The following is a 26,767-nucleotide window of genomic DNA, read 5'->3' as shown; positions in this document are numbered from 1 at the left end:
GCCTCTCTCTTTCCATAGTGGGGCAGGGCAGAGCCCTTATTCTTATCTAGAAACTTTCTCAGCATCTAGAACCCTCATCTCCCCAGGCAGCCTCTTCCTTGCTTAGAACTCTTGGCAATCATCCCAAACCCTTGTCCTCACATGACCACCTCCTCTTTAATGGCCATCTTTGACATTGAGTGAAAAACCCTCATTCTTATCTGGATCCCTCATCTTCCCCTAGAACCCTCCTCTGCACCTAGGACTCTTGGCGTTCACCCGAAATCCTAAACACCCCTCAAACCCTGAAGGATCACACATAATCATTGTCTTCCACTTGAACCCTTGTTCCCACCTGGAACCCTCATCTTTACCTAGAACCCTGGGGATACAGGCACAAGTCAGAGGGAGCACCAGGGACATTGGCCTCCTGCTAACTCCTAAAGGGATATGATCTGAGAAGGCCATGTAAAACCTTGTCAAGCATTCCAGGGAGAGAAAACACTCTGGAAAGAAAAGATTCTGTCTTTTGCTTCTACCACCCCCCCACCCCGCCTTCTTCTCTAGTGAAAGGAGTCTTCTGTGTGCTGGTCCTCTTGTCGCATTCCCCATGGCAGGTCTCGTCTTTTTAAAATGTTTGCTCCAGGAATGTTGGGTTTGCTGATCCCTTTAACAGGAACAGCCTTTGCTCAGATTTCTGCCTGCTTCTCCTGGTTGCTGTGGAGGCTTCAGCTCTGATGGATGCTCCATGGCCAAGCCAGTTACAGTTACCTCACCAGCAGGCCCTGCCATGTTCAGCATCATGTGACTCCTCCCTGTTCTGCTGAGCTTGTTGTCTCGTTCACCAGTATATGACCTGCCTGCACCTGTGAAAGCAGGGACTTCATGAGGGCAGAGGTGGCCCGTCCTGCTACCGTTGTGGGAATTGCAGGTCTGAGACAGTCCCTGGGTTCACAGAGCCTCATGGAGCAAGGGCTTCACTTGCCAATTGAATAGATGAATAGTAAATCTCAGGGAAACAAAAATATGTCCCCAGAGCTATAATTTGCTCAAGAACATCACTGTAAGGACAAGGTAAAAATCATATATATTTTTTTCTGCAGTTCAGAATAAAAGGCCTTGTGTGTTTGTGGCACAGTTATGATGGCTGATGGCTTTCATTTCCCTCCCTGCTGTTTATGGCTCCCAAGTTCTTCTGGAAATTCTCTCTCTCTCTCTCTCTCTCTCTCTCTAAGATATAGGCAGAGAGGCAGAGAAGGAGAAAAAGAGATAAAGAGACAGAGAGAGTGAAAGAGATCACAGCACTGGAGGCCGAAGTTGAAAAACAAGATCAGAAAAGAAAACACAAGTAGAACCTGAAATGGAATTGGCATATCGCACCAAAGTAAAAGACTCTGGGGTGGGTGGGTGGGGAGAATACAGGTCCAAGAAGGATTCAGAGGACCTAGTGGGGGTTGTATTGTTATATGGGAAACTGGGGAATATTATGCATGTACAAACTATTGTACTTACTGTTAAATGTAAAACATTAATTCCCCAATAAAAAAATAAAAAAATAAAAAAGCAAGAAAAGGGAAAAAAATAAAATAGTTTCCTGCAAAAAAAAAAAAAAAGCCGATCTGTAGGATCTTCTGTGGGGCTGGGCATGTATGAAGGTGCTACAGGTCCCAGGCGGCAACCCATTTTGCTCATTTCTCTATGCAAGGCTGGCTCTTAGCCAGCTAGAAGCGGACTTGGCCAGAGCACTTGAGAAGGTGGCAAATACCATGATCGCTAATCCTCCTATCCTTCCTTCCTGTTGCTATCACCACCTCTATTGTCTCCAGCCTCACCTCAAACACCCTCACTCCCACTTTTCCCACCATCACTGCCTTGATTTCTATCCCCACCATCACTCTCAGCATCATTATTGCCGCCATTGCTGCCACTGACACCACTGACACCATCGCAATCACCGTCAACACCTTTACCATCACCTCCTCCATCACGCTGACAGGAGAAGAATAAATGTTACTAGGAGCTGGTCTCCTTTAAATCCCGAGACTAACCTAACCCAGCCTCCTCCCTACCCCCGGACCCCCCCCCCCCCACATAGTCGTGCAGGAAGAGATCACAGTTACCAGTTTTCAGTCCTTGAGCTCTGAGCCTCCTGTTTGTGTCAGGCTTAGAGCAAAGATGAACTAAGGACCCATGCCCCACACTCTTATGTTCTAATCTTGCTGCAGTTTGCTTCTGTAACTATGCTTTCCTGTTCTCAGCCTTTGGCCCCAATATAAGCTTTGCCTTGCCTTTGGTCAGGGCCTGGAACTTCCGTGCATTGGCTCTGTCTGGGCCCATCAACACAATGAACTCAAGTCTCTCTCCCACAGACTCCAAATGGTGGTTGGATTCTTGCTGAATCCAACCAGTTAGAGTGTTGCAGTTAGCCCCTCCTCGTGCTCTGTAACAAGGTCACCATCATCGACACCAGCCTTTCAACCCCATTTTTACTAGCACCGTTACCACCACCAACCTACAGTCATTGTCACTACACCTGCTGGAATCTCCATTACACCAGGATTACCATCACTGCCCCCTCCTCTCCTTTACCATACCACCATCACCTTCACTGGCATCTCCACTACTATCATTACCACCACCTCCACTGTCATCACCATTCACTCCCACCAGGATTCGCTCCATCACTATCACCACCCTCACTACCTCCTCCATCACCAACACGACTGAATTTATCCCTCCTCCCCCCCATGATCACCGCTGCAGCAATCCCCCTCACCACCAGTGTTCACCACCACGTTCATCTCTTCCAAACCCTATCATGATCACCACCACTGAGTACAACCAACTTTCATATGGTCCATGTTGGCTTAAAAGAAACTTCCTGTATCAACATATTATTTAATAAAGCTTCCCATGTTCTTGTTGACTTGCTACATGATTGACAATTTAGAACTGAATTTTAAGTCAGTGGCAGCAAAGCTATAATCTGAACACATAAATTAATCTCAATATCGGAGTTTCCAAGATCCTGCCATTTTCTAGGGAGATTAAGTATCAAGAAACAGATGAGGTTTTATTTGTTTTACAGTACTGTGTGTGCAAGGCATGATCATATTCCACTGGAACTATTTCAACATAAATACATTCATGTTTAAACGCCCTCTGAATGATTCTACTGGGCAAGTGAGTTAAAGAGAAAAGTTAAGTAACATTGCAGACAATGTCACAACTATTCTTCTAATTACAGTTTCAATTTGTCATCTTGAACTACCTAGAGCAATAATAATCATAAAGTTAATGGGTCAAGTGAATGTGGTGTCAGGACCACTCTGGGGTGATCAGTCCAAATTAGATTCTTTTCTGAATGTCTGAACTCAAGGGACTTGACATTTGGATTCATCACTTTCTTTGTTTCTGCTCATCTGTGAGTGTGACAACATTTTCACTAGGGAAAACCAGTGAGTGAGAATAACTAGGTGTGTGCCGTATAATGAGTCTCACTTTCCCCTCAGGGGTTGCTAATGGAGACAGGGTGAGACATTTCCTTGAGTCTACACATGGGGGTGCCTTCTCAACTAGGGGTGAGGACCACGAGCAACTGTTTACTGTGTTTTAGTTTATGCACCATTCAGAGGGAAACACTGCCTCTGGGTTAATGCAGTCACCACAGAACCATTTATCTCCCACCTCCTTGGTCTAGAAGACATCTTAATAAATCTTCCAATTTGTCTAGTCTGCACCCCTGCGGTCTCCACCTACATAATATCACACACACAAGCCTTGTGCTTTTAAAGATTCTTCTAAGAGAAAGACTGCAAATGTCCACTTAGGACGGTGCTTTTTAGGGGGCTGTGTGCTGATACACTTAGTTGTGCACACTTGTTTCAGTGCACAAGGACCCAGGTTTGAGCCTCCAGTCCCCACCTGCAGGGGGAAAACCTTGCAAGTGGTGAAGCAGGGCTGCAGGCATTTCTGTTGCTCTTCTCTATCTCCCCTTCTCCTTTCAATTTCTTAGTGTATCAAATAAATAGATAATTAAGAAAAATTAAAAGAAAGGATTGTGTTTTTTGAACTCTGGTTTAAGGCATGGTCTAAACTTGGCATGTTCCATGAAGACTTGATCTCCCAGCATCTGTTTTCATGAGGTATCCACCTCCACATCTGTGCGACAAAAGAGCATGTAGGATTCTCCAGTCGAGAACCTGATGGCTCTGCTTCTCAGACGTGACACTCTTCAGCAGCATTCCCAATTCTGCTCCATGGAGGAGGAGTCATACAAGGTAGGATGGAGGAAGGTAGACATGTGGAATGCTATGGTGTAAGATGAATGGGACAGCCAATTGCACCTGATGGGGAGTTTCTAATGGGAACTTCTGGGAGGTTTTGCCATCGAGTAATAATGACCATATCAGATTCTTCCCTTAAACAACAAATTTCTACAACTGTCAAACTTAACAAAATTCACCAACTGTATCTGAGATGTCCACAGCCTCAGGTGGGTGCTCACATGTGTGGCTGGGGTGAGAAGAGGTGTGGAACTGAAACCAAACACAAAGACTTCAGAGCTCTGGAAGAGCATGGTGCCAGCAGCAGTAGTCAAGGCAACACACAGTGCTGGCAGTGAGAGAAAGGAACTTATGACCTTCTGATCCATGACCTCAGGGATGCTAGCCTACTAAGTTATAAGCAAGAAGTCTGGCCTATCATCAAAACTTTAAGGTAATTTGCAACATCTAGCAGTGGCTAACTGGTCAAGTGAGCTCTGCTGCTATGAACACAACTGAGGCCCAGCAGTAAATCCCTGAGGCTTGTCTTAAGATTGAAATCATGCAGAGAAAACATATGTATGCGCTACATGGAGTACAAAACAGCTCAAGGAAACAACAAAAAACTCTAACACCAACCCCCACCCCTCCACAATGCAACCTATAAACAATGTAAAGCCTCACAATCACAACAATACCGCCACCTGCTGGCTAGCAATAATTAGCACAATAAATGCATAAACAGAGATGCTGCAGAAACAAACTACCAAACATGCCAAACCAGACAGGTAGAAATGAAATAGAAGAACTCCAAGAAAGTATAAACATAAAGGGACTATCAGAGAAACACTACAGAACGTATCATGAGGGTTCTCCAAGAATCTAAGCATAGCATGGAGAAGCATATTTAAGAGCTAAGAGAATGATTTCACCAAGAAGTTAGAAAGCACAAAAGAAGCGCTCCAAACAAAGTTCTCTAAGAAATTAGGGAGTCCCAGTGAGAAGGAGGGGCACCAACTGTGCTGATGAGATAGGAGAGAGTGATGCATGATGAGGCTGCAGAAAAGGCAATTCCTCCTTAGGGAAATTGAAGTCACTGGTTCAATGGAATCTTCTTGATAGTTCATCATGATAGAACTTGGTTTCATGGCAAGAAAAGATCTCAAGCAGGTGTATCCTATGGGTTTTCCTGGCACCCTCTGCCTTTTCTTTACTCCTTTCCCCTCTCCTTTCTCTTTTCTTTTTCCCCTCCTTTTACTATTCTCATCCTTATCCTCTCCATTCCTAATGGCAAACCTTGGTTATAATGAACCTGCCATTTTGGTATTCCACCCACCTTGGATCCTGCCAACTTAGCATATATCTATGTTGACTCCTCTCTCTGTTTTGCAGGGACATGATGAGCTGGACTAGTGACGAAGAAAGACTGAAGATAAACTGTGTGTAGAGAACATTTTCCCTTAACAATTTTCAGGAGTCAGATGCTCAGTTTTTCTACCTCTGACTTACCTCCTGACCAATAATTTCTGGGGACCTTCACTCCCAAGCTCTCAGGTAACCCAGAAGATACTAAGTTCTACTAGGAATGGCTTGAAAGCTTGCTGTACCCACCATCTTCCCCATCCCAGATCCAGTCCCTGCCCTTGAGGAGAAGACATGAAGCTGGACTCACCTGTCATGGTGTCTTTCCTGGAAGTGTGTTCTCCTTTACCTCCGTGGTAGGTGGCATTGCTGCCTGTTGACTCGTAGTCTGTTTTCCTTTCTTTGAGGCTGATCATTTCCCGAGGTGAGGCTGGGGCACTTGCTGCAGAAAGAAACCAAAAGGAGGACTTTCCATGTCCCACTGCATAGCTCTGAGACCTTTCCACCCACAGCTGCGGTCACAAGCAGAAGCAATCAAGATGGGTGCATTTGATCTGTTGACTGCTTAGTTTTGTTTTTGTCACTTTTATCTGTAGCTGTTTCCTTACCCCCAACTTCTGCTGCTCTACAGTTATGACTACACATGATATGGGAGCAGTAGTTAAAGTCGCTACCCTAGAGTCATCTTTCTAAAAGACATCCTTTTGGGGACCTGAGTTGTCCAAGTGGTATGCAAAAGTTTTAAGAATGGGACCCGTTTTGGCTTCCATCTCTTTCCTTAATTTGCTTATCTGTTATCTATCTATATACCTATTATCTATCATATATCTCTAATGCTAGGGGTTGAATCTAGGGCCTTGAAATTGTACTCACTAAATCATAAATAAATAAATACTCACTAAATCACAAATCATAAATTATACTCACTAAATCACCTCCCTGACTCAATGTTCACTTTCATGTTTTTATGAAAAAGACCTGCTACATCATCAAATGCTCCCCTGGAGCTGACCATAATGCTCCCATGTTGTTCTAAGAATTAAACTCAGACCATCACATGTGGTAAGGCACACACTCTACCTGCTGACTCATCTCTCCAGCTGCCTGTGCTAAAATTAGCTGTGTTTCAGAGGATCTGTTACAGATATTAAAAAAATAATAAGTGTAGTTCTATTTAGATACTGAGTTGCCCCAAAACTGCCCTATAGCAAGGTATAGGAAGTAACTCTCCTACTGAAGTGACATATGGATCTGACCACAATCTATACTGTGACATCTCCTCTGTTAGCTCTGTGGGACAGACTGGGGGGGGGGGGGTAGAGAATGAGAGCAAGCCTCCTTTTTACTGTGGGCATCCTGTATCCTTTCTCCTCTAGACCTTGTACCTTGGCCACTCATTACATTTTGGGAATGGGAAATGAGCCCAGTCAATACTTTTAAAATCTCCTTTTTTATAAAGAATGGCTGTATGTAGAACAATCTCCTGGTAATTCTGTGGTTCTTAAATTGGTCTCAAAACAGAAAAAAAGTTCAACTTGGTCCTCAGGAAACAAAGGGAAGCTTTGTTTTCTTAAAGGCTGAGATATATTAAGAGTTGTAGATGATGAGATATGGTAAGAGATAAGGAGTAGAGTGTGTGATGGCACTGAAGGTCCAGTCTACACCCTAGCCAGAGGGCCCTCCACACAATGCCTCCAAGTCCCTCAAAGAAGCCACTCATCAGGAGCTAGTCAACTGAACCTATCTCAACAAAGCTTAAGCTTGGGGCTTTAAGTCTTCACTTACACTCTTGGAAAGGTTCTTGCAAATCATAACCTCAAGTAAAACAACATGTAATAAAAACTGGTCTCAGATTATGTCACTTCATTCAGCACCAAATGGGATTTTTTCCCCTTCATTAATGTCATATGAAAACTGTATTGAGTTAAACACTATTCAACACCCTGTTATACTTTCTCCAAAGCTACCTCCTGTTTCCTATGCTCAAGGGCAATATTTTGGAAAGTTAACCGTAAAACTCACCTGGGAATTTAGAGATTCCAGGATCCACCTTGCATTTTATTTTTTTAAGCCAGAACACTGCTCAGGCCTGGCTTATGGTGGTGCTGAAGTTTGAACCTGGCACCTTGGAGCCTCTGGCACAAATTTCTTTTACATAATGATCATGCTGTCTCCCAGCTTCAGTCTGCAAATTTTGGATCTAAATTTTGACCTAAGAATTCATATTTAGCAAGCATATTTTCTGATTCTTTGGGCTAGAAAAACTGAACTTTTGTTTTGTTTTAAGATAAAGCCTTATTCCTTGCTAGTATTCAATTCCCTCAGGTATTAATACTCAGTTTACATGCCAGTATGTCACACGTACCTCTTAGGGTACTACATAAGAGATTTGTGAATGTTTGTTGCCTGAATGGCTGTCTATTTTCAATGTCTGGTGTTAATAACTGTGGTCACCAGGCTAGACTTGACATTTCCAGTACTTATTTATTTTAAAATTGAAAGTCTGTACCTTTTGACTTTCTCTGCTAATTTCATGTCCCATCCCAAACAAATCCAGTGCCTTCTATGTGTAAATTTCTGCCCTAGACACCAAAAGGCAGATGCATGAATCAAGCCCTACTTTCTGAACTTGAGGGACTCTTGGACAAGTGAGGAGACAGACATGAGAGTTTGACAGAATGAGCCAAGCCACTCAGACAGTATTAGGGAAGCCTCTTATTCAAAGCTTTCAAAATCACTTTTGAAAGCTGCCCAGATGGTGGGCTCATTAAATGACGTCAAGTGTGTAATTATCTCCTGAGACCTTCGACTCAGCAGTCCAAGTCTCCAGTAAAGTAGGATGATGTTCCTGGAAAAATCAAATTGCACAAACAACTGTTTATTAGGTGACTCTGATATATATCACCCAGGAGATACCAGGCAATGCCCTGGCTGATCAGCTGGGAGGTAGGTGAACAGCAGACACGACCAGCTTCTCCTCCTGCACCTGCCACTCTATGATGTGCTTTTTTTTCCTAACGTGAAACTGTTCTTGTTTTTTGTTTTGTCTTGCAGAATTAGGGCCTCACACATGTGAAGCTTCAAGCTGACTTTTTTTTTTTTTTTTAAATTTCATCCAAAGAAAGACATGGAGAGGGAGAACTAGAGGGAGTGGGAGAAAGAGATATGACAATATTGGAACTTGCTCTGGGGCCACCGTCCTTCCACATAGCGCCAGGACTCAACTCTTAGCAGCATGCATGGCAAATCACAACATTATCCTGTGAGCTGTTTCTCTGGCTCCTGGATTTTAGTAACTGGAGCCTTAAAAAAGATATCATTCTTGTACTTTCCCACCTCAGTGTTACTCATCTATTTACTATTACAAGAGAGGAAGAGACCACCTCTGTGATTCCAAGGCAGGTAAGCTTCTCAAGACACACAGGTGGGCTGGGCTCTTGTTGTGTAAGTTAAGGAGGGACTTAGAGTTGGAGCAGGAACAGCATGCTCAGGCTGTAGGCTTTCATGGGGACTGGGAGAGGGTGGTTTATTGCAGTCAAATAGTCCCCATTCATTTCTGAGTTTCCGCTTCATTCTGACAGTGAAATGAGGTGTGTTATTTTATGACGAGTGGCTTCAAGGGCAAGAAGGAGCACCCTGATGGGGACAAGCTCTCCATCAGGTCCTCTGAGAGGCAGTTCAAGGAAAAGTATTTCCTCACCAGGAGGAGGGCAATTAAAAATAAGGAGAGCATGTCCTTAAACAAAAGTCTGTAGAGGTAGGTGAGTGTGTGTGTGTCCGCGCGTGTGCATGTGCTCGAGCGCACATACACGCTTAAGCACATTTAATTTTACATATATCCAGTCTTCTCACAATACACACCAAGATGCAGAAATCAGAAGAACAGTTGAAAGTAATTTACACTCTGAGCAAAGCAACAAGGAAATTTATGCCATTTATATAACTATCTCCCTTGTTTATATTCTGTTTTGAGTCCCCCCACAAGCCATGAAATTTTACAACATGACTAAAGAGAATGCATGCAAAAAATAACACATCTTCTCAGTAAGTAAGAGATGGCAGTGAAAGCGCTCAAAGTTGACCAATTTAGAATTAATGGCATCAAATGACTTTAAAGTCAGAGCTTGTTATAATCAGAATTCATCAAGTATTTCTCTGCTTGCTACAAGGTAGTAATAAAAAGCTAATCAATGATGGGACAGTAATGAAGCCCTCAGTAATCTCATTCACATGCAAGTTATTCTTTAAAAAATGGTTTATTTTTATGTGAGAAGAGAAAGAGAGAGAGAGAGAGAGAGAGAGAGAGAGAGAGAGAGAGAGAGAATAGCTCAGCTCTGGATGATGGAGATGCTGGGGATTGAACCTGGGACCTCCCTATCCATCACTTGCAGGGCATTCTAAACGGAGAGATAGCATACTTTCTCCCCTACCTCTGTCATCTACTTATAAGCAAATGCAACTCAAACTATTTTAGGCTGGAAACATGATCACAGAAAACCCCAATTGGCAGCTTTCTTTCTAATGACTGTGGGTCCATGCTGCTGCATTCACATCTGTGTCACCCAATGAAGGACTCCAGAAATCAGCTAAAAAGGGACTAGTTCTGAGGCTGTATCTATGTAGCACAGTGTCATGTGACATGGCAGCCAGAGGGAAGCGAGTTCCCAACCTGCTTCTGGCAGGTGTCAGATGGTTGGCTCTCCTCTCTGCGGTGGCCCAGCTCAGGGGCCAGGAGGGGAGGGGGCTGGGCTGCAAGGGGTGTTCAGCCTGGTGGTCCTCTATGTCTCTTACCTGAGCGGTTGTTAGGAGACACACGCACGGGGGAGATAGAGGGTGTGCGGGAGGAGGAGTAGGGTCTTTGCCGGTCCCTCTCGATGGTGGATGATGAGGCGACAAAGTGGTACTGGGACCATCCGTCCTGTAGCAGACAGCACACTCTGATCAGTGCGGAAGGCAGAGTACTGTGCACCTGCTGAAGCTTGTACGCCACGCACGTGTGCAATACACACACACACACACACACACACACACACACACACACACTTCCACAGTCTGTCCAAAGAGATTCCCAAACTCTGAGCACCCCCTTCTAGGTGAAGAGGCCAAGGTGGGATGGATGCCACCTCCTGCTCCTTGCAGGCAGGCACTCAGCGTGGGTCTGCTGGGAGTACGTGATTCCTTTGGGGACAGCAGACTTTTATTTCAACCTTCAAATAATATACAGAGGTGACAACACCTGCCCCACAGCAGGAAGCCCCTGCGAGGCAGGAGCTCTGGTTACTGCTCCATCTGAAACCTCTCACTGCAGGAACAGCCACCCTTGCTGGGTTCACAGAAACGACGAGAGGGGCCCTCCAGGGCTACCTGTGACTGCGGGAGAAGTCAAATGACACAGAAAGCCGACTGCCCAGGGGTGCCGGAATTAACTGTCTCGAGGATGGATTGCGTCACTCTCCACCCTCCACCTCTTATCCCATATCAAAACTTTAAGTCTCCTAATTGCAAAATACAGGAAAGTCTGAAAGGGAAGAGGAAGATGCAGATTCTTGGGGAAGCTTTTCTTTTTATTCATGGCTTAATATTGATTCACAAAATTATGAGACAACAAGGGTATAATTCCATACCATTCCCACCACCTGAATTCTGTGTCTCCATTCCCTCCACCGGAAACTGCAGTAGTTCTCCCAAGGTCAGATACAGGTCGACTATTATTTCTATAACTATCTATACTTGTGTATATCTGCCCATTTATCATCTTTTTTCTATGGTACCGCCTCCTTTCTAAGTCACACCTCCACCTGTTACTACTTCTGAATGTCCTTCCCTTTTTCTTCTTTTCTTTCTGGACCCTGATGGCATAGGAGTTCAGAGCCCTCTGGTCACCTTCTCCCTTCTGGGAGTATGGACCCAAATTCTTTTTGCGGTGTAGAAGGTGGGAGTTCTGGCTTCTAACCAACAGTCTTTCCACTCAAAGAGCTGTGATCAAGATGAGTTTTTAACCAGTTTGCAATCATGTCACTATTCCTTTCCTTCTCAGCGTCACCCAACAGGGGTTTGACAAGTGGCTTACACAGACAAACACAGCTTGAGTTCCTGTCTGTTACTAGCCAGTCTGTTTACTACTTCTGGAAATTTTAACTCCCTGCAGGCCACAGACTTCTTTCCAATACCTATTCTACTGTGCTCAGCTGTCATGTCCCTTCAAGCTGTCCCTTCCACTTTCTGGAGGTCAGATAAGAAGGCTCAGGGAAGAAAAATGGAGAATGAACGATGGCCCCGGTCACGCGGGAAGAGCAGCTAATCCTTAATGGGGTGATAAAGAGCCCCTTTCCCGCCACCTCCAGCCAGTGACCCAGAAGTGCTGCCCTTGAGTGCCAGGCCCAGCCAAGCTGTCAAAAAATGTGATATCATATCAGTGCCTCAGATTGCCTTTTATTTTTAGCACATTAAACTTAAAATGGGAGCTTGTTAAAAAGAAAAAAAAAAGCCTTCCAAGTCTAGAGTGATAAGAGATCCGGAAGGAGAGGCAAAGTTCAAAGTCATTGAACTTTCAGTTGCCACCAGGAATAATCTGACTTCCCTCTGTCTTACCCTTCGGCTGCCCTTCCTCCTGCTCAGCTTCTGTGGGAAAGTTCTCCACTTTGCTTAACGAAACTAAAGGAATCCCTGGTGTCAATGCCACCAGCCTAGCATTTCCGTGGCCAGAGCTTCCAGGGGAACATCTTCAGCACCATTTAACCTTCACATGATGACCAAGGGGTAGATACCTCTTGAGTGCCGGTAACCCTTTCCTGTGTTTTGAGGTCCCTGAGGCCATAACACTTCTCATAACATATATATATCTGCAAGAAACCTATGTTGGAAAAAATTCCACTAAGAGGGTTGAGGGATGAAGTCTATACCAGACTCCTATCACATATGCTCACTCTGTGGCTTTTTGTTTCTGGAAACTGCAACGTGATCAGCTCAGATGAACACATGAGTATGTTAATGCTGTGTGCAATGCTCAAGCGAAAGTGGGTTAGGTCAGAAGTGCACAGGGATCCCAGGAACTCAAGGACACTGCTCCAGAAAGCAAGCAGGGTGAGGGGCATTGAGGGGTGATGGAGCAAAGCCCAGTCTGGTGGGAGAGTCACAGATTTCTCCCTGATGCCCACAGAGCACCTATCATTGCCAGCATGGCAGAGGGGCATCTATCTGTCCAGAGAAGGGATGGAGGAAGGGGGACCAGGGTGGGGTCCATAAGACAAAGAGTTTAACTGAAAAGGACGAGTAAATATCTCAAGGGCTGTTTGGAAGGACTTGCTGGTGAGAAAGAAGGGCTTCAAGAGCAAATTTCCTACTCTCCAGGAGATGAAATTAACAGAGGGGGGCAGGTGGTGATACACCCGGTTAAGTGCACACATGACAATGCGCATGGATCCAGGTTCAAGCCCCCGGTCCCCACCTGCAGGGGGTAAGCTTCACAAGCAGTGAAGCACGGCTACAGGTGAATTTCTTTCTCCCTATCAATCTCCCTCTCCCCTCTCAATTTCTCCCTGTCTCTTTCCAATAATAAATATATTTTTTAAAAAAATTAACAGGGAATGGAATTCCATGAGATTGTGCTGTGACCTTTGACTCCTGGAAGAAGCCACTTTTTATTGCTTGGCTGATTTAAGACTGGCTTTCAATATCCTAATGTTTTAGGAGCAGAGTTTCACAGCTATATATGTGTCTAAGACTCACCACTCTCACCTCCCACGTTCCAGTTGCAGTATACCAAGGACACCTCTCTTCCTAGCCTCCCCGCACCTCTATTCCCTCGACCTCTGATGACAGTCATGGTTTTCAGAGTCTTAGAGGCAGTTGGGTTACTATTATTAATTACAAATTTGTTCTAATGATTCATATGTCACATGAGTAAAAAACAACCCCGAGCCGTCTTTCCGTTCTGATTGCACTTAGCATAATCATTTCCAGTTGAATCCCTTTTGTTCCGCAAGACACAATGTCATAATGCCATCTCTCTCCCTCTCCCTCTCTCCCTCTTGCAATGGTAATTTTTTAAAAGATGCATTTATTAACAGGAGAGAGGAGCAGAGTCTCACTGTGGTACCCAAATGGAAGTCAGGACCTCATGCCTGCAAGTCGCAGAGTCTAGCACAGTGCCACCTCCCACAATGCCATCTTGCCTGTTGGCAGAGTCCTTTGAGCACCTACCCCACAGCTCCGTGCTGGGATGCAACCAGGATACACATCTTAGCATAGCAGGCTTGTGCCTGTCTCAAGTTTGCACAACCCGTGGCCCAATTCCTCTGCAGGACTGACAACTTATATAACTTCTCAAGCACTAAAAGGTGTCCACAGAGCCAGAGCTCGGCACCAGCATGCCCACAACAGCGTGGTGGGCACCTGCTGTGAAAGAGGAGGTAAGAGACTTGTTAGCAGCCTCTGCAGTCATGGATCTGCTAACATCCCACGGGGGTAGCGGTTAGAAGAAGCCTCACAATACTGTAAGCTTGTTAGAAGAAACTCGATGGCCTCGCTAGCTGCTGTCTCTGGTGCAGCCTTTCTGCAGATGTCTCTTTCCCATTTGGTTGCCCTTGTTAATGAACTATTACGCCTCCTACAGATGTAAGCTTTTGAGAATCCCTTTGATGTAGTTTCGCCTATAACTGACTAACAAAAAGCAAGGGACCCTGTGGTTGGCAGTGCACTATCTGCTATCTTCCTAAGGGATAGTAAGATGTGCACCACACCAGCCCCCCCCCAGAGAAAAGACTGAGTCTTTGGGTAGTTAGTTATCTGTGTAAACTAACTAACAGAGGCTATGTGCTTGGCAGGAAAGTACAGTTCCTTCATCCAGTTTTCTGTGAATGGGCTTTGTAGGTTGACTCCTTGTCTTGGCCATTATGAGCAGGGTAGCTCTGAACACACAGGGCAGAGAGCCATCAGAATTGGAGCCTCCATGTCAGAAGGCACAGAGCACAACAGGGTGGAGGGTAATAATGTAAGTGATCGCCCACACCTCTGACCACCAGTTGAACAACCACGTTCCTACTTAGACTTGTTTTCAAAGCAAGTTTTATTGTCTACACTTAGAACTTAGAGTGAATACATCTTTCCTAATGATAAGTGACACTTTTCACTCTGACGAAAGCTTCACTGAAAACTCAAACCTTAAAAGTGGGGAATCATTGTTGATTTCCACAGGGACAGCAGTTAGAACTAGAACCCAAAATAGTTCATAAGATATTGCTAACCACTCTGTAGCCACTGATGTTGTTTCTTCCTTTTTAAAAGAAGGTCTTCTGCAATTTCTTTCATCAGAGATGGTTTATTTGTCCTCTAAGGCAGATGTCTCAGTAGGCATTGAGATCTGTTGGTGCTGAAGCAACACAGACATGTGGTTTTACCTTAGCTGTCCTTGAAGATTCAGTGTCCAAAAAGCTTGTCAATTCTCATTTGTTTTGAGGGACTTGAAGTAGAAAGTGTAGAGAAAAACCCCTCGGACTTTCGGGACCACAAGCTCATCCTCTCACTCACCCCGCAGCACTCAGAGCTGGCTACTTGCACTCACAGGCCTACTTCCTCCTGACGCAATTATACTAAAGTTTCAAATAAGAGGTTAAAACACATCTAGTTGCCTTCCCCCGGAAAAGGCACCCAGCTGAGACACTGCTACTCACTTTGAAAAATCTGATGGCAGGATCAGGCGGTGGCATACCCGGTAGAGCACATATGTTCTATGCACAAGGACCAGGGATTAAGCCCTCAGTCTCCTCCTGCAGGGAGGAAGCCTCACAAGCAGTGAATCAAAATGCTGCAGATGTCTCTCTTTGTCTCTCCCTCTCTGTCTCTCCCATCCACCTCAATTTCTCTCTTTCTCTAAAATAAAATAAATAAATACATTTAAAAAACATCTTGATGGCTCCAAACTGCACCTGCTCTCTGGGTGGGATCAACCGACTAATCTAACCACATTTAGCAGAGAAAGTTAGTATTCCAAAATAGTGACTGCTACAAAGACACCCTAAGGATTTCAAAAAGAGATTATTAAACAGGAATAAAAATGTTATCATCCAGCCCAGACTTTGCACATCAATATAATGTCAGCCCCTCATCTTGTAATAATAATAATAAAAGCTTCCTTCCACTTTTTAGGTACAGTTTGTTAAATGATTCATTGCAAGTAATTATTTCAATTAATTCCAAATGCCGTTAAGAGTTAAATATTTAAACAAAAGTTTACGGACCAAAAGGCAGTACGTGCAGAAATAAATACTGCTGACATGCCAGTTGCTCTCCTTACAGTTTTATCTCTGGTCTGTATCTAGTGTCTTCCTTCATTCCTTTCTTCCATCCATCCATCCTTCCTTCCTTCCTTCCTTCCTTCCTTCCTTCCTTCTTTCCTTCCTTCCTTCCTTCCCCTTCCTTCCTTCCTTCCTTCCTTCCTTCCTTCCTTCCTTCTTTCCTTCCTTCCCTTCCTTCCTTCCCCTTCCTTCCTTCCTTCCTTCCTTCCTTCCTTCCCCTTCCTTCCTTCCCCTTCCCCTTCCTTCCTTTCTTTCTTCCTTCCTTCCTTCCTTCCTTCCTTCCTTCCTTCCTTCCTTCCTTCCTTCCTTCCTTCCTTCCTTGGCTTTCCTTCCTTCCCCTTCCTTCCTTCCTTCCTTCCTTCCTTCCTTCCTTCCTTCCTTCCTTCCTTCTTCCTTCCTTCTTTCTTTCCAGGTTATAGCTGGGGCTTGGTGCTGGCACTATGGATCACCATCTCTGGTCTGTATCTAGTGAAATTGAATTGATTTGGATGCTTAAAGTAAATACAAGGAAGATTATTCTGATCTGTCACTGTGGACAAGGACAGACCACGTACAGCCATTTCAGGGATTTAAGGTATTATCATTGGCTAAATTCTAGAGAGCCAGCATCATGGAGAAGACCTGACAAGCTGACCAGGCATGTTTATGATCTGCTTGATGGAAGCAGACTGTTGATAATGACCAGCAGTGAACTGGCTGTGTCCCCCAGGGTCTGACACTCAGGGAAATCAGCAGGTGCCCTTCACCAGCTGTGACACTCACTGACGTCTTGTCCTCCTAGCTCCTTAGAGCAGGTGTCAATGACGTGAATAACAGCAGTAAAAGAGTGTGTGAGAGAGACTGTGCAGAGCTTGACCAAAGATGGTCAAATCTCATTCTCCATCCACTGGATGGCACAGGAAGCCCAAAGCTGTCTGTCACACACGCAGTAAAAGCTACAGTATTGGGACATCAAGATCAGGGGGTCAGGTGGGGGTGCACCTGGTTGAGTGCATGTGCTACAACAAACAAGGACCTGATTTCAAACTCCCAGTCCCCACCTGCAGAGGAGGAAGCTTCATGAGCACTGAAGCAGTGCTGCAGGTGTCTCTCTTTTTCTCTCCTCCCTATCTCCCCCCAAACAGGTAGGACTTAGTCACTAGCCAGTTCTTCTTCTAGCGTTTGCCCTTCTTCCGTAGCCAGTCAACAGCGTCAGGTTGAGCCTGATGTCAAGTTTCGAGACCTCCTTTGAATCTGGAGAGGTGGCAGTCGTTGACTATGTGGGTCATAGTCTGTCTGGAGCCGCAGGGGCAAAATACTCAGACATGCTGGCTGCTGTAAATCTCCCTCCCTCCTTCCCTTTCTATCTTTCCCCCCACTTTCTTCTTTCTTTATCTCCCTCCCTTCCTTTCTTCCCTTCCTCCTTTCTTTCTTTCTCCCTTCCTTCCTTCCTTCCTTCCTCTCCAGGTTATTACTGGGGCTTGGTGCTGGCACTATGGACCACCACTCCTGGCAGCCATTTTTTTCCTGTTTTATTTCAGAGGACAGAAAGAAACTGAAAGGAGGAGGAGACAGAGACACCTGCTTCACTGCTAGTGAAGTGTCCCCACTACAGGTTGGGAACAGGGGCTCATACCCTGGTCCTTGAGTAATGGTACTATGTGTTCTTAACTGGGTATGCCCACTGCCCACCATCCCCACACCTATCATCCTTTCTTTCTTTCTTTCTTTCTTTCTTTCTTTCTTTCTTTCTTTCTTTCTTTCTTTCTCTCTTAGGTTTGGCATTTTGAGCATGTATGATTCCATTTTTCCTGACCTGACTCTACTCTTTTATCCTTCTTTGAATGAGAAAGAAGAGGAAACCACAACACTATTCCACTATCCATGGAGTTTCTCCTACTATACTGGTGTTCCCATGTGGCATCAGGTTCAAATCCCAGTGGGCTTTCCCTCAGCCCCTGTAGTTCTTTAGTAAGACGTTATTTTGCCACCCCATCAGAACAAACATGAGGATCTCATGTGCATTTTAAATAATGCAACATTTACATAGTCTGTTTATCCCTCCTTGAAGAAAGACTATGACCCAAAGCTTACAACTGAGGTGCTAGATGTTGTTTAAACCTGAGCTGCAGTAACAACCAGCCTTACATTTCAAGTGACTGCCATGTAAATAACTCTTGAAGGTTAAAACGGCCTGTGTGCATTTTGAAAAAGCAAAGCCTGTCATTGACTTAGTGTTCACGTCCAAGATGGAACTGGCCTTGGTCGGTGATGTCTGGAAATTAGATACACTTCAATTTCCCAGATCATTGGCTTGGGGGTGGCGTGGAAAATCTGCATAAACCTCAGCAGCCAAGAAGGGAATTGGGAAGTCTGAGAAACAGTAGTGTGAGTAGTTTAAACCAAGAACTGGAATTTGAGAAAAAAAAAGTTATCACTTGCATCATTTATACCAGACCTTCATATCCAATTTGTTTTATTTACTGAATCCACTGCCATTTTTTAGGACAAGTGGATGCATTCTTGGGTAGCATTTGCTCCTTTAGAATGATACTTCTTTACTTTAAGCCAGGAATTCAGAGTTCAGTTTACTATCTGAGTGGTTGCAGCAAGGTTCATTTGAACTTCTATGAAGAGAGGACTTGGAATATGAGTTCTTAATACAACTCCCCTGATTAATATGTGGACCAAGGAAGAACACTGTCTCTTATAAAAATACAAATGAATCTCACCCAGATATTAAATATTACAGCCCCATTATGCTGTAATATTTGCAGCTACAAGTTGACTACCTACCATGTTCAAAAGTCATTCTTTAGAAGTCTGAATTAAAATATTTTATTCATTCAAACTAATCTGCCCTGGAGTGATCTCTTGCTAATAAGAAATGACCTTAATTCAGACCTTTGGAAGAGGCTAGGAAGATTTTCAGGGATGGAAATAGGCAGTGGTGATGTGCAGACTTGAGAAATGCTCCCTGGTGATGGAAGAGAAGGAACCAATGTGAATTAGGATCAGTGGAGAGCTCTCTGAGTAGTCTCCTGGGCTGTGCCAAATCACTGGATTTCATCCTGAAGGCATTGGGAGCCACTGAAAGATGGGACTCCGGGAGCCACTGAAAGACGGGACTCTAATAAGTAATTAAATTGAATCTGCTTTCTAAAAAGCTCACTATGACTCAACTGGACTGGAAAGAAGCAAGGCTGAAGGTGGGAATACTAGTTAAAGAACTCAGATGATAGAATATGATCATGGCCAAGATCATGGCCACTACCTCAGGAAGAAGAGACAGAAATCTGTGTTTTTCTTGTGGGTCTTATGCAGACAAGTCTCATAAGAGAGAAGAGCTGGGGTGGGCCCTGGGTTCTTGGGTGATGGGAAGAAGGTTTGGCTAGTCAAGAACCACAGGATAAGGTAGAAAAGTAGAATCCAGAAGCAGACCTGTTTGAGGTCTGAATTCATCGGAGTTGTTACAGACATTTGAGTGGCTGGATATGTGAAGAGAGATTGGGGTGGAGAAACAGAACTGGGCCCCAGTGAGAGAAAGAGGAAGGGAGAGAGAGAGGGAGAGGGATGGAGGGAGGAAAAAATCAACAGCAGCAACAACAACAACAAGACACACCAAGAGGCAGGGATGGGATTAATGGGAAAATTGCAAAGGCCTTGAGAAAGGACGTGCAGGCTCTTTGATGCAAAGGTTGAAGAAAGCTTCAGACTTAGATACACAAAGCATCCCAGGAGTCAAAGGCTCCCCAATCTCTCACACCCTGAGGGCTCGCTATAGAGAACATTTTGCCAAGTGTGAGAACTGTCATTAGATTTGATTTCTCTGGATACTGTGGGCAAGTTATAGCAGGTTTCCAGACTCAGATAACTAGGACAGAACAACCTTAGCACATCTCTGACCTTTGAGATCTGGTGACTGCAACAGTGATTCCCAGGTCACTTCCAATACACATGGGCAGGGAGCTCTTAAGCCACTTGCCCAGGTCTACCACTAGGAAGTGACAGAGTTGTGCCTTTCATCTGCGACCTTCTGAGTTAACTGCCTGTGTTCTTTGTCCTTCACTATTAGTATGATGAGTTTCTCAGAGATTCAAGTGATCTTCACTTTTATCAGCCCAGTGCATGGGAAGCATGGTGTCACTCCTTTTCTCCTGCTCCAAAGAGAGGTGGAAGGCTATACCCTTTGGGGGATTTATTCATTCGTCCATGACAGAAAGGATATTGATAATCTCACAAGGGAGAGCCAAGAAGGAAGGGCTGGGCAATCTACCATTTTAGATGTGAAGGTGACTGACCTGAGAGGGGATGACCTTATAGGGACAAGATGGCTTGTTTCAAAATGGAGAAGGCTTACATAAAGACCCTTTTTAAAGAACAGCATCAGAGGGTGGAAGAAATTGCAGTTCTAGAGATTTCTGCTTAAAATGAGTAAGTACTGAATCATCCTAGTCACCGTAAAATGGAATAATAGGCCTCATTAGATAGTGACTGTGATGCATGCTAAAGACATCTGTATGAAAGGGACTGGATTCTGGAGCTGACACTGCCTTTTTTTTTTTTCTTTCAGTAAAATGATGACATCTTTCAGCCGCCAAGTCAGAGCAGGATGGGATGCCTGCTTTTCCCACACTCCTTGCAGCTACAGGTGGTTGGATGACCTAGCTTCTGGTCCTGGGATGGGAACAGGAGGGAAACTTGTGTACTCCTTATTTAAAAGGATGTCAAGTGCCCTGGCTTCCTTTTTCATCCTATGGACAGAAGTGAGAGGTGGAATTGCAAGGGAGCTTTTCCCACAGGGCAAAGCCAACATCACAGGGCAGAACAAAGCAAGAAGAGAAGTCAAGAACTACCTGCTGCCCCAGGTCACCTGCTCAGCCAGGTACAGCTTCAAGAGAAGTAGATACGTGTTGAGTTGGTGCTTCTAAATTTTTGAGTTTCTCCATTAGCACAGCTTAATCTATATCTCAACCAATATAACTAACTCTTCAAGATGTTGTATAGATTATTACGATGCTATGGGAGGGTTTGTTAGCACTGATTTCTAGGATCTTAGAATACATGTCTCCCCTAATGTACCTGCTTTCTTCCCAAACCAGCTGTCCCAACAGGACCCCCCCCACACACACTACCTGCCAAACAAAACATACATTATTCCAATAGCTTCATTTCTAAGTACTAGACTTCAAATCAGCTAAGACTTTGATGTCCCTTTGTCTCTTTATCACATCTGGTCCTAAGACTCATCTGCTTTTTGCTTAGAAAGCATCCCCTGCTATGATATAGATGAAATAAGGAGATTTTAAGGTCCTATTTGTGGTTGTCTCAACTTAAAGACTGGTTAAAGAACAACAACAACAAGCTAAGGCATTATTTAGACTGCTGGTAACATATTTTTGCAACTGTTTATTTTCCCTAAGAGGGAAAACAAGTTCAGGCCTCATGGAAATTGGAGATTCAGAAAACACAGACGTACTTTCACTTTAAATGTGTTAGGAACCAAATATATTTTACAGTGGTCCACATACACAGTCAGCACATTCTGATTTATTAAATGTGTCTCTTTCTCGAAGTCATACAAGGTAGAAAAGCTCATGAAATGGGCTTTTGGCCTCTGTGCTTGGGCTTTAGAAGAAAGCAGTTAGTGGTAGATGGACTTTGAATTCTGTCCACAGATGCATCATTCTCATGGCAATGTCCATGGTTCTACTCATTGTACCTTATGTCTGTTATCTTGTCCAGTATTTCCTACTTCATGCAGCATGTGTGATATTACCAATAACAATCGTTCTATTTTTGTTTTAGTTTATTTTTTAAGATTTTATTTATTTATGAGAAAGACAAGAAGAGAGAGAAAGAACTAGACATCACTCTGGCACATGTGCTGCCAGGGATCAAACTCAGGACCTCATGCTTGAGAGTCCAGAGCTTTATCACTGAGCCACCTCCCAGACCACAATCATTCTATTTTTAAATATTTGTTTGATAGGATAGAAAGAAACTGATGGAGGAAGGAGTGACAGAGAGTGAGAGTGAGAGTGAGAGTGAGAGTGAGAGTGAGAGTGAGAGTGAGAGAGAGAGAGAGAGAGAGGGAGACCTGCACTGCCTCACTACTTGTGAAACTTACCTCCTGGAGCAGAGATCTGAAGCAGAGCCCCTGCACACTGTAATGTGTGTGCTAACAATAATGCCACCACCAAGCCCTTTACTCCATGTTTTAAGAAATATATATTTATTTATTCCCTTTTGTTGCCCTTGTTGTTTTATTGTTATAGTAACATTATTATTGTTGTTGTTGATGTTGGATAGGACAGAGAGAAATGGAGAGAGGAGGGGAAGACAGAGGGGGGGAGAGAAAGACAGACACCTGCGGACCTGCTTCACCGCCTGTGAAGCGACTCCCCTGCAGGTGGGGAGCCGGGGGCTCCAACCGGAATCCTTACACAGGTCCTTGTGTTTCACGCCACGTGTGCTTAACTCGCTGTGCTACCACCTGATTCTCACAAGTGGGAATTAGTAAGGGAATTAGTTTTCCTAATAATGTCTCTTTGTGGGTCAACTGAAAGTGCTGCCCATGGTTTTGTCCACATCTACCCTTCCTGATGCTCCACAATCAAGCACATTTCAAAACATCTTTAGCTCTAGAGTTTTAGCTCCATTACATTTCTGTCAACACATTCTTCTTCTCCTTCTTCTCCTTCTTCTTCCTCTTCTTCTTCTCCTTCTTCTCCTTCCTCTTCTTCCTCCTCCTCCTCTTCCTCTCCTTCTTCTTCTTCTTCTTCTTCTTCTCCTTCTTCTTCTTCTTCTTCTTCTTCTTCTTCTTCTTCTTCTTCTTCTTCTTCTTCTTCTTCTTCTTCTTCTCCTTCTTCTTCTCCTTCTTCTCCTTCTTCTTCCTCTTCTTCTTCTCCTTCTTCTCCTTCCTCTTCTTCCTCCTCCTCCTCTTCCTCTCCTTCTTCTTCTCCTTCTTCTTCTTCTTCTTCTTCTTCTTCTTCTTCTTCTTCTTCTTCTTCTTCTTCTTCTCCTTCTTCTTCTCCTTCTTCTCCTTCTTCTTCCTCTTCTTCTTCTCCTTCTTCTCCTTCCTCTTCTTCCTCCTCCTCCTCTTCCTCTCCTGCTGCTTCTTCTTCTTCTTCTTCTTCTTCTTCTCCTTCTCCTTCTTCTTCTTCTTCTCCTTCTTCTTCTCCTTCTTCTCCTTCTTCTTCCTCTTCTTCTTCTCCTTCCTCTTCTTCCTCCTCCTCTTCCTCTCCTTCTTCTCCTTCTTCTTCTTCTTCTTCTTCTTCTCCTCCTCTTCCTCTCCTTCTTCTCCTTCTTCTTCTTCTTCTTCTTCTCCTTCTCCTTCTCCTCCTCCTCCTCCTCCTCCTTCTTCTTCTTCTCCTTCTTCTCCTTCTTCTTCCTCTTCTTCTCCTTCTTCTCCTTCCTCTTCTTCCTCCTCCTCCTCCTCCTCTTCCTCTCCTTCTTCTTCTTCTTCTTCTCCTTCTCCTTCTCCTCCTTCTCCTTCTCCTCCTCCTCCTCCTCCTCCTCCTCCTCCTCCTCCTCCTCCTTCTTCTTCTTCTTCTTCTCCCCTTTTCTTTTCATGGAAACAGAAAGGCAATTGTATCTTTTGGAGTCTACAGCCAACCCAGCAAGAAAAACAAAAAACTGAAGTAAGTAAGATGGAAGATTCTCATTTTTATTTAACAAATAATTTGCAGAGTCTCTGAGAGCAGACTCCCTTGAGTACACGTAAGTGTGAGGTGTATTTGAACAAAGAAATGGTCAGGTGTCTGGCGAGTGTGGAGGCTCATGAGAGGTGGTCATATTTCTTGGAGCTTCCATAACCACTGATTCAGACCCACCCTCTGTAGCTTGTAGTGGGTTCTTTATGCTAACTTGGCTGGAGGATCCTCACCTGGGAATTCATTGGACTCCCGGAAGAGACCAGGGAAGAACAAAGTGGGAATGTCAAGATATGAGAATTCCAAGCACAGCCAGAATGGAAGTCTTGTCCTTGTAGAAAAAGAGTTTAGCCCCTGCTCAACTCCCAAACAGGCCAAATGCTCCAGAAAGGAAATAACCCACCTTGAACGTACGCCTACTTAATTTTGCAGCCTCTATGTTGGTGTAGACACACATCCGCGTATGGGATAAGCACATCTTGAAGGAGAAACACGGGTTGAGTTTTTAAAACTCTAACTGCAAAGCAGTGTACCCTTTGGGGACCACAGAAAGGCCTGGAGGAGACTAGAAACAGACCTTCACTTAGGACAGCCAGTGATTAAATAGTTACTGCTTTCCAATAGTTTAGGGAGGAAAGAAAAAAAAAAGATACATCTCTCCTCTGGCAAGTGGGTCTCATTCCCTATAGGTGGTGCCCCATGCCCCGACCTGAGACAGCCTTTAGTTTTCCCATGCTGGGTCTTGTTTATTACGGGCAGATATGGAGGGAAGCCCATCCCCTCCCAGATGCTGGTCCATCAATAGCAGCAAAAGTCACGCTTTCTGGGAGCTGTGGAAAAGATGTCTTTCTTCTTGTCCTCCGGGAGAGCAGTCACACATTCATCCTTTATGTAGCGGTATTTGCACAAGGGGCACCGCACACCACAGTTACTCCATGTGGCATTTTTATCTTACCACAGCGAGCATCTTTACAGCCATGTGGGGATTAAAGATGCCATGGAAACTCATGGTGGACACCACTGCCCACCCTACCGAGGGAACTGAACACACGGCCGGCCGGCCTTCTTCTCAGATCACTGGGAAAGCGGGCCCTTCCTGGGTCAGCCATTCAATGCCCCTGATGGAGCTTGCTTCACCACTTCCTGAATTTTTTTTTTTATTACTTCCAGGGTTATCACTGGGGCTCAGTGATGGTACTACAAATCCACCACTCTCAGTGTCCATTTTTTTTTTCTTTCTGTTTTATCTGACAGGATAGAGAGAAATTGAGAGGGGAGGGGAGACAGAGAGGGAGAGAGAGAGAGAGACACCTATCGACCTTCTTCATGCTCATGAAGCACCCCCCCCCGCAGGTGGGGAGTGGGGACACATGGTGATATGTGATACATACTCTTAAGCAGATGTACCACCACCTGGCCCCCCACTTCCTGCTTTTCTGGATGGGTACTTTTTGTATCTTTTCCGCAATCTCTTGTTGACACTTTTATTTTTATTCACAACCTCTCTGGGCTTGTTCAGTTTTAGTCTATTGAGCAGATGAAGAGTAGCCGGTCCAACCAGTAGATGTTCTCTTTTAGCAGAGGATCAAGGGCAGAAGCCCATGAATTTGTCCAAACTAGATGTTCCTGGACTTCAGCATGTACAGAGGACCAAGGTAATACATCTACATATAAAATCCTGATGCTATGCATATGCATGTATACATGTACATGCGTGTATCTATAACAATAAGGTTCTTTTTTTCTATTTATTTATTTATTCCTTTTTGTTGCCCTTGTTGTTTTTATTGTTGTAGTAATTATTACTGTTGTCATCGTTGTTGGATAGGACAGACAGAAATGGAGAAAGGAGGGGAAGACAGAGAGGGGGAGAGAAAGATAGACACCTGCAGACCTGCTTCACTGCCTGTAAAGACTCCCCTGCAGGTGGGGAGCCAGGGCTCAAACTGGGATCCTTACACCGGTCCTTGCACTTTGCACCACCTGCGCTTAACCCACTGTGCTACAATCAATAAGGTTCTTGACTCCCAATCAATAAGGTTCTAACTGGAGCTTGGGGTCTGTGTGACTCCCCAACTCCAGGTAGTCATTTTTTTTCTTTTTATTTGATATAAGGTAAGAAACAGACAGGAGAGGGGGAGGTGAGAGATGCCTGCAGCACTACAGATGATTAGATGAAGCTTTCTCCTACAGGTGGGGACTGGGAGTTTGAATTCTGGTCCTTGCACATGGTAACGTGTGCACTCTGCTGAGTAACCCCCCCCCCCACCCTGGTTTTCTATTTTAAATCTTGTTACTGATTCTCTGGCCTTGGTTGGGTTTCAGCTGTTCAGGAGACTGGATGAGGCCCTCTGCCCTCTGGTGTTGCCCCTCCTCTGGCCACATACCAAACCTCCAGCACAGACCGGCTTGGGTCATGCATGAGGAAGGGAAGGCAAACGGTACCTTTTTGTAGAGACTCCTCAGATCTCGGTACTGCCACATACTGTTTAGGACCTGAGACGCAGCTTTGACCACTTTGGGCGAGTGTCTGAGGGGAGAAAAGACAGACAAGCAAACTGTGAGTGAGTGGGCTGGGCTCCCAGGGAATACTGTCCTCTCAGAATACGGGGAGAATACACCTCCTTCTGGTTTTCCCTGGGGCTTCTCCCTGAAGCCTGGACAGGATGTGCCAGGGATACTTCCTCCCCTCTCCAAATTCAAATTCATCTTCACCCACAAGCCCATGAGGGTGAGAGACCAGAAGGCACAGCAGCCTTGCAAAGAATTCCCACACTGCCAATGGAAGAGCAGTGCAGTGAGCTAGAACACAGACTCAGTGTCCAGCTATGGCACGGAACAGACAGGATGGGAACAGTCAGGAGGAGGCTCCCCTCGGTCCTGTGCAGTACAAGAGGAACATGTTTTCTCCACTGGCATAGAAGCACAGTTTGGGGTCTACAAAATTAGCATGTGTGACGTCAGGGATGCGCCTGTTACTGACCACTGATGTCTCACAGGAGAGATCAGAATGAGGGTAGACGTGTGCACACATGACCACATGCTCTCACATGTATGTAGAGGGAAGTGTAGAGATAATTGAAGTCTATTTTTTGGATCAGATCCTAAGGACACACAAAGCTATGGTTTTTTGTTTTTTATTGCCACCAGGGTTATCTCTGGGGCTTGGTACCAGCACTAAACACCTATCACTCCTGACACCCATTCCCCCCGCACCCATACACACACATTT

At 44.7% G+C, this 26,767-nt stretch overlaps 1 protein-coding gene across 5 annotated transcripts in view; it reads right to left on the bottom strand.

Moving 5' to 3' along the window:
• CTNND2 (catenin delta 2) overlaps positions 1–26,767 on the bottom strand; it is a 767,681-nt gene that overhangs the window by 5,995 nt on the left and 734,919 nt on the right. For all 5 annotated transcript variants that reach the window (XM_060191168.1, XM_060191170.1, XM_060191172.1 and 2 more), the window contains 3 exons: positions 25,981–26,065; positions 10,398–10,524; positions 5,917–6,048 (listed from right to left, as the gene is read on the bottom strand). In XM_060191168.1, coding sequence (XP_060047151.1) covers positions 5,917–6,048; positions 10,398–10,524; positions 25,981–26,065 — 344 coding nt within the window. The remainder of the gene's footprint in view (positions 1–5,916; positions 6,049–10,397; positions 10,525–25,980; positions 26,066–26,767) is intronic.

This window comes from Erinaceus europaeus, chromosome 5 (genome assembly GCF_950295315.1).
Source record: "Erinaceus europaeus chromosome 5, mEriEur2.1, whole genome shotgun sequence".
NCBI lineage: Eukaryota > Metazoa > Chordata > Mammalia > Eulipotyphla > Erinaceidae > Erinaceus > Erinaceus europaeus.
Note: the sequence above shows the minus strand (reverse complement) of the source record. Positions and strands in the feature narration are given on the sequence as shown.